General features: G+C 38.7%; 2 protein-coding genes across 2 annotated transcripts; one reads left to right on the top strand and one right to left on the bottom strand.

The window, feature by feature from the left end:
* The first annotated feature begins 390 nt into the window (after positions 1 to 390).
* LOC125215277 (magnesium transporter MRS2-3) lies at positions 391 to 3,207 on the top strand. The gene is made up of 6 exons (XM_048116648.1): positions 391 to 897; positions 1,718 to 1,954; positions 2,054 to 2,182; positions 2,281 to 2,429; positions 2,494 to 2,722; positions 2,807 to 3,207. Exons 1-6 carry the CDS (start codon positions 466 to 468, stop codon positions 3,092 to 3,094), a joined length of 1,464 nt encoding a protein of 487 aa, XP_047972605.1. The 5' UTR covers positions 391 to 465; the 3' UTR covers positions 3,095 to 3,207.
* A 1,522-nt stretch (positions 3,208 to 4,729) lies between these two features.
* LOC125213695 (40S ribosomal protein S17-2-like) lies at positions 4,730 to 5,364 on the bottom strand. The gene has a single exon (XM_048114375.1). It carries the CDS (start codon positions 5,284 to 5,286, stop codon positions 4,858 to 4,860), a length of 429 nt encoding a protein of 142 aa, XP_047970332.1. The 5' UTR covers positions 5,287 to 5,364; the 3' UTR covers positions 4,730 to 4,857.
* Between the last annotated feature and the right edge of the window lie 3,085 nt (positions 5,365 to 8,449).

Below are 8,449 nucleotides of genomic sequence, written 5' to 3'. Positions count from 1 at the left end.
AATGAATTTTCCCGTATATGTCTCGTAAATTTTATTTCCGTAATTTGTCATAAATTTAATTTCGTAAATTGAATTATTTTTATTGCGGCTAGCCTATTTGCTTAGAATGATGATGTGGCAGGTGGATTTTTAGTAATGATAACGTGGCATGGAGAGAGAGTGGCTAGCCTATGGCTGGCCTAAAGCCATTGGAGATGCTCTAAAAATAGATTGGATGAATTAAAAGTAACTTTTTTTTAGCCCAACAGCTTAGTCAGAATAACCCAATGAATTTATTGGGCCCAAACTCGGTAAGGTTATTGGGCCCAAACGAAGCGAGTTGATTCGATTAGCATCGTGAGTGGAGGAATCACATGCTTTTGATGTGTTCGACAAAAATCTCACTACCTTTCTTAAAAAATCTCACAATCATCACCAAATCCCCAAATTTTCCGATCCCAATCCCTCGCCAAATCCGCCGAATCGATGCGCGCAGCCACGCTCCAGCCCCCGAACCAGGTCGCCGCGGCGCCGGATGACGACGGATGCGGCGAGCCCCTCCTCCGCCCCGCCGCCGTCGGCCTCGCCGGCGCGCTCCGGAAGAAGGCCGTGGGAGTGCGGTCGTGGCTGCTCCTCGACTCCACGGGGCACGCCAACTCTGTGGAGGTCGGGAAGCACGCCATCATGCGGCGGACCGGGCTGCCGGCCCGCGATCTCCGGATCCTCGACCCGCTCCTCTCCTACCCCTCCACCGTCCTCGGCCGTGAGCGGGCGATTGTGATCAATCTGGAGCATATTAAGGCGATCATTACGGCGCAGGAGGTTTTCCTGCTCAATTCCAAGGATCCTTCTGTGATTCCCTTTGTTGATGAGCTTCAGAGGAGGATTCTTCGCCATCATCAAGCCGTCAAAGCTCAGGTTTCTTCTTCGCTTGCATCTACTTTACTAGTAGTTGGTTATTTATTATCTCGTGGAATTAATCAATTTGATTAAATCCTTTTTGCAATTGTGAATTAGGATGATTAAGTGTGATTAGTTGCATAGACTAATTTATTGTTACTGGATCGGAAACTTTGGGATATCTAAAGCCCTTGATTGTTTCCAGGGTTAATGGCAGAATAAAACACCAATTATATGTCAATTGAGTTCTTTACCATCAAATTTGAATGTGGGGTAGAGACACACAAACTTTTAGTGTGATACTAGTTTTCCATAATATCAAATTTCGCCCAAATTGAATCTAAGGTGGCACGATGGAATGTCCAAAACGATGTGTCTTGGTCTGCGGTGGCATAACAAAATGTTAAACTTCACCAAAACGACGAGGCTTCGTCGAAAATTACAAAAAAAATCAAATGACATATTATTTCAATAATAATTTTTGTCATGTCCTCACATAGGATTGAACTTTGTCATAATTGAATACATGATCATGGGAAATTGTCTGCACAATGTACTTTTTCACCTATTCAAAGTTGGTGTTAAAGATTTGCATCAACCTATATTTTGTGTAGTTTTCCTGCATTTTAGCTCTTGTTTCAATGACTTGAGATAACTTGCTTGATTTATATTCAGTGAAATGGGCTAGGATTGCATATTTCCTTGTGATAAAGATATAAATAATGCTTAATCATGAATTGTGATGAGCTTATATTAGCTGAAAATTACTGTCTAATTTTAAAGATATTTCACGTCTTAGCTTCACATATCTGAATGAGGTGTGGTAATGGTGGTTAAGGAAGCTGGGGATGGTGAGAGTGCAAACTGGACAAACTTATATGATTTGGAAGGGCCTCACTCAATGCCCGCAAGTCCTCCAGATAGCTCCAATAACTTTCCCAATAAAGAAGAGGGAGAGAAGGCAGATGGGAAAGAACAACTTGGGGAGAATCGAGATGGTCCGAAGCTGCTCCCTTTTGAGTTTGTTGCATTGGAGGCATGCCTTGAGGCTGCTTGCAGTTGCTTGGACAATGAGGTTCGAAAACTCTATGTTAGTTTTTCTGTTAGCGAAGTCCAATATGTCATATAGTATTTATTCTGCAGTTCATTTTTTTCCTCTTGTATCTCAAGCTAGGCAAGGACACTGGAGCAAGAAGCTCATCCAGCACTTGATAAACTGACTTCAAAAATTAGTACTCTCAATTTGGAACGAGTCAGACAGATTAAAAGTCGCCTGGTTGCTATAACTGGGCGCGTGCAAAAGGTTGGGTAGAGTAATTTGCGTTATCCTTTTCTGCTACGCGTATTCTGTTGGACTCTGAGATGAAGATTTTATGAATGTGTTCTGTCATGGTTTATCAGGTGAGGGATGAGCTAGAGCATTTGTTGGATGACGATGATGATATGGCAGAGATGTATCTAACAGACAAACTAGATGGACAGCTTGCGTCTTCTTCTGTTTCTACTGTAGAAGAGCAAGATGACCTGGACGAGGCTGACATGGATGACAGGCATGTTACACATGTATCTTCCTACAAATACTTCACTTACAACATTACTAACATACCATTTCAGGACACCTGCTGAAATATTGGAGGGCACTGAGAGTGCTTATGTTGGCCACCGGAACATTACCAGCGAAGAGGCCTTGTTTGGCGGCCCTAACGCCCCAAGCAGACGCAGTCACGGTACCCATACTAGTACGCATAGTGCCATAAGCAACAAGCTCGATGTGGAGGAGCTAGAAATGCTTTTGGAAGCGTATTTCGTTCAGATAGACGGTACACTCAACAAGTTATCCACTGTATGTCACACGCATCTTTCAACTTGGCATTCAAATTCGGAATATTATTTCTCCTTTCTTAACAAGTTACCCTTTTCTATGAAGCTGAGGGAGTACGTCGATGATACAGAGGATTACATCAATATTATGCTTGACGACAAACAAAACCATCTTCTTCAGATGGGGGTTATGTTGACAACAGCAACCCTTGTGGTGAGTGCGTTTGTGGTGGTTGCTGGGATTTTCGGTATGAACATCACCATCGAACTTTTCAAAGACGAAGTGCATGGGATGACGAGGTTTTTGTGGACTGTTGGAGGTGGCTCAGCCGGCACTGTCTTCCTATACGTGATTGCCATCGCGTGGTGCAAACACAGACGGCTGCTGGAGTGAGTCTCTCGGGGTTGGTTGGTTGGTTCGTTGTCCTAATTGTATGATACCTTTTGGTGAGAAAATGTAATATACCTTCCTACATTGTTCACTAAATATTTTTATACTACTATTAAGTCTATAACTGTTGATTATGTTAAAAAAAAAATTCATATGGTCATGCTTTTATGTGTGCACATATATTTATTCATAGGTAAAGCCCAATTGTATCATACCTTTTGGTTAGCAAACCTTTTAAGGATGCAAATTTATATCTACTAAAAATGATAAAATCTAGTATATGGTAGTGTAATTTATGTTGGAATATATTATCCTCTTTGAAGTCTTATTCTAGAAGGAGTTGAGTGTTGGAAGTTGAACACAACTAAGTTAGTTAATTATCTGGTGTTTATATACCGTGAACGTATGACAATTTACTCTGAACCACAATAAAATCTTTATATTGTTACCATATGTAATTGCATCGAGGGCTATTGAACTGTTATCATAAATAACGCATGACACACAACAAGTCAACAACCATATCACAATTCAACTAGATATCAATAAGTCACAATCGGTTAAAGTCATACTACATCCGTCCACCATTAGAGTCCCGATCACTTTTGCATACTCGTTTTATAAGAATGATAATAAATAGTTAAAGTGGAGAAATGGTAAATTAAGAGAGAATAATGTTAAGTAGAGATACTATGGTTTTAATTTAATTAGTGTATTCTTCATACTGTCATACATATTATTGTAATTACGAATTTTCACATTGCTGTTTATGAACATTTTGATGAGTAGCTCACGATTTTGTCAAACAGTGGTAGTATGGAGTAACTAACAAATACTAATAGTATATGAATTTTTATTTTTATTTTCTGTGCAAATCTGATCTTTAGTAAATTAGTAGTAGTATATAATCATGTAGCTCACTTTTACAAACAATAAGGATTAGTGGTCCATAAATCTATAAATGTTGGCCAAAACATGCTATTTTCCGATAAATTCGATCACAAAAATCATGAACTTAAAATTGTTATGAATTTCACACAAATCCAATTTCAACAAATTGAAACCATAGTATCCCTTCCCTTGTGGCTCACGGTATGTACTCGAAGAAGACAACACATGTTTTAATACACAAATATTGGCAGTGAATGTGACTAATTTTCATTACTACTAAAAACAAGACTATTGGTTGTGGAAGTCAATTTGTATGTTTGCAGTTTGCACTTTGTAGAAGTAATGTGTAGTGCTAAGGCAAACATTATGACAAAACAAATCCAAAATTCATGTTTATCAGGATCTATATAAATTCTAAACTGATTAAAATACACTTAGCTGAATAAATCTTGAAAAAGTTGGTGAGATTTTTAGTTCATCTAATAACGAATTGATAATTCTACGGTATCAAATTCCTATACAATGTGTAAAATCCATTAAATATCTAATTCTACGGTATCAAATTCATACACAATGTGCAAGATCCATTAAAAATGAGATGCAATTATTTAGTGAATATCAACCATGACGATTTCCAGCTATGATAAAAACAGATTCATGATATTCAAAAGGCATAAATATAGAGTATAATGTAAGCAACAATGTAAATAATAAACACTAAATCAATCATATGATACCAAAATCTGATAGTATTAAAAAGGATTAATTTCATACCAAAATCCAAAATTCAATAGCAAAATAGAACACCGTTCAACATTATCCATAAAAAAAACAATGAAAACATTTGAATTATAAAATAAAGCCTATAAACCTTTTCAGTATCGCCTGGGAGCGCCGCGGCCGTAGCTGAGCTGCGGCGCGCCTCCGATGGCTCCTTCCTCCTCTCTGAGAAGCACGCCGGGCAGATCCTTGATCCCGAGCGATTCGAGCAGATCTACGGTCTCCTGGTCGACCTCGATGCGGTCGGTCTTAATCGCGGACTCGTCGGGGACGAAATCCATGCGGCGCTCGCGCTCTTCTTCCTGGAGCTTCAGAGAGATGCCGCGGACGGGTCCTTTCTGGATGCGCTTCATCAGGTGAGTGGAGAAGCCGGCGATCTTGTTGCGGAGGCGTTTGGACGGGATGATTGCGACCTCCTCCAGAATTTTTTTGTTTGTGTGGAAATCCAGCGTCATCTTCGCGTAATACCTCTCGATTACTTGGCGAGAGGACTTCTTCACCGTCTTTGTCCTTACGCGCCCCATGTTTTCGCGGTGGCGGAGTGGCTCAAGGAGATGAGAGACTTGACGAGAGACTGGGTTTTGAGATGCTTTATGAATGGGAGAGATTAGGGTTTACTTTCTTGGGTTTTAGCCCATTTCAATTTATGCAATTGGCCCAATTCTTTAAAGCTACCGAAACTCGTCTCACATATTGTTTGGAAGATTATAATCACTAGTGTTAGCCCACGCGCATAGCACGACACATAATATTTTTGTTCTATTAATTAGATATTTTGAATATATTAAATAAATTAAAAATAACATCTATATAAGATTAAAAAATAAAAAATATAGTACTATATACAATAATATGATAAATAATTATAGATATAAAATTAAATAATTTTTTAATTAAATAACATGATAATATTTATTAATTACGACACTTATCGTTACAACATACATACTTCAATACTAAAATACTCAATATTAAATTGATATAAAATATTAAATATGCAACTAAAAAATATAAGGAGGACAATAACATCGTCATACAAAGATAAAATGATGTACAAAACAAATAAAACATAAACATTAGAACAATAAAACAATAGTTTGTAAGACATTAAAAAACTTATATGTGAACAATCTTAATTGTACAATAATAAGAATAGCAACATAAAGAAAATAAAATAAATAATAAAACACAAACTCCAATATCCCGATGACTCTTCCTCAACCTTATATTCCTCCTTAAGCTCCAAATTAATGATTTATGCATATGCGTAAAAACAAATGTGATATTTATGATCTTCGTCTTCTTTGCTTCCTTTCGTCATTTCGTTGCTCTAGGTGTTTTCTTTGCATGAAAACTATGAAGTGACGAGGTTGGTGACAAATGTATAATGTTGTAGTTTCAAAATATTATAGATAGTCAGAGCTTATGTGATTTCTATATTTGTAAAAATAGAAGTATTATAGTATGGACAAAAAAATTAAAATAAAACTAATAAAAATAAAACAAACTAACATCAAGAAAAAACTGAAATATGAACTAACATCGTTGAAACAAATTAATCTCAAATAAATGTACTACTATAGGTAAAGAGTAATAACCATATCGAGAAAAATTCTTCCTTTTGCAAAGAATCCGTGATGCAATGTGACATGACAATGAGGAATGAATTATAAGCTAGAAAATGATACATATTTATAAACAAAAATACTAATAACAATATAATTGCTAAAGTAATACTCAAAAAATACCAAAGAGAGGCTCTTCGTCCATTTTTGTGATCTGCTTGATTAGATCAAACGTCTTAAACGAATACATAAATCTTGGAAATTTGGAGTCGTCAACTTTAGATATTCGTGTTTTAGAGCACATAGCTATTACAAATGCATGATCCGTAATAGGAGTACGTACTCGATTTCTTCGTGCAAAAAAAAAGCAGATATTAACAACTGAACCTTCCTTAATATGGTCTTGAAACTTATTTTGTAAATAATGGGGCAGTGTGCCTTGAATTCTAGTGCCCTGCATGGAAAAATAAACAGTTAATGGTTTTAGATAAATACCTTAAAAACCGTAATAAGGTAAGAAGCGACACTCATTTTTTTTTAAGCCGATTTTTCACCTTTCTTTCTTGAGACGGAAAAACAATATACAATTTAGGCGTATAGCGATTATTTAATTCTTTTTGGGTTGAGCCCAACTTATTTTAGAAACCCAAATCAGCATGGAATTTTTCATGGGAGCCCAATCCCTTTTTTTCTTTTCAAAACCTAATCAGCCGAACAAAATGAAAACTGCACTATGCAGAAAAATAGGAACAAACTAGCCAAATCTATTTAGAGATTACCAACACATATATATTCTCTCCACGTTCACCAGGCAAAACCAATTTCACAAGTTACATCATTCTTCCAAAACCCTACCAAAGAAAACCGAGAGAGTTAGGAAAGAGAGAAAGGCGGTGGTGCCGTGTTGAGAAGAAGGCTGCAAAAGCTCCAACAGCGGGGCTGGACGGCGACGACTCCTACTCCGATCAGCAGCCTCGCAACAGCAGCAACGCGCTGATGAAACTCCGAGAGGAGGCAGCGGCGGCGGCGGTGTCGCAGCGAGGGGCTGGCGGATCAAAGAGAGTGGGCTGGAGATGGAGTGACAGCGGAGCAGCAAAGTTAGTTCTGCGGCAATGATAGATGGAGGAATGATAGCGGCGGTGCAAAGCTGATCAGGACAGCGATGGCACTACTCGTACGCTCGATGAATCCCGAACAACAGCAGCAACGACTTAGGGTGGATAGCGGCTGTCTCGATCTGGAGCAGCAGCGACGACGCCGGCGGCACTTTGACAGCAGCGGCACTGTGGCAGAGATGAGGGAAAGATATGCTAGTGAAGGCGACCGCGGCGGTGCTTGCTGCAACAGTGAACGGCGACGGAGAGACGAAAAGAGTGAGAGAGCTGGGGCAACGTCGACTTGAAAGAAGGAGGGAAACGAGTTCTCTTTTGATTTTGAATCGGAGATGTCGATAGAATTAAAGAGAGAGGGAGAGTGGAATGGCTGCGCCATTGTTGATACATGAAGAGGAAGGAGACGGTGCTGAGGTTGAGAGAGAAGAAGAGTGCAGCGGCACTGTGCAGAGAGTGAAGGATTTGAGATTTTAAATATGCGGAGATGGAGCTGAACCGTCGATCTCGCCGATGGGATTCAGATTGGAGACAGCAGACGGAGGGAGCTAGAAGAGAGAAAGATGGCGAACATGTGTTTTAATTGAAAAGAAGGGGAAAATCCCATTTTGGGAGTTCACTAATACGTAAGGTGAGAAAAGTTTTTGAAGTTTTGGACCTTGTTTTAATTAAATGTTTTAGGCAATGTGAATTAATTTATAAATTTGGATTGGGCCTATTGTTTTTAGTAAAGGAGATGATTGGAGTTAATCTAGTGTTTGGGTCGGAGTACATTAAATCAATGGGCGTCTTCATACACGTGTTTTGAGAATGCAATGGAACGCAGGATAAGATTTTATGCGATCGAGGTGGGCTTTCTTTTTAAATAAGGGCAATGCCCTAAGTATATTTTTATGTGAAAATGAATATTTGTCATGCCGTGTTTTGTTTTATCTATGGAACCTATCTGCTGTGGCTTTTGCCATCTATGGATAATCGAATTCGGGTCTGACTAGGGAGTGAGTCCCTACTCA

Source organism: Salvia hispanica, chromosome 3, assembly GCF_023119035.1.
Source record: "Salvia hispanica cultivar TCC Black 2014 chromosome 3, UniMelb_Shisp_WGS_1.0, whole genome shotgun sequence".
In the NCBI taxonomy this organism is placed as follows: domain Eukaryota; kingdom Viridiplantae; phylum Streptophyta; class Magnoliopsida; order Lamiales; family Lamiaceae; genus Salvia; species Salvia hispanica.
This window is presented reverse-complemented; position numbering and strand designations above follow the sequence as displayed.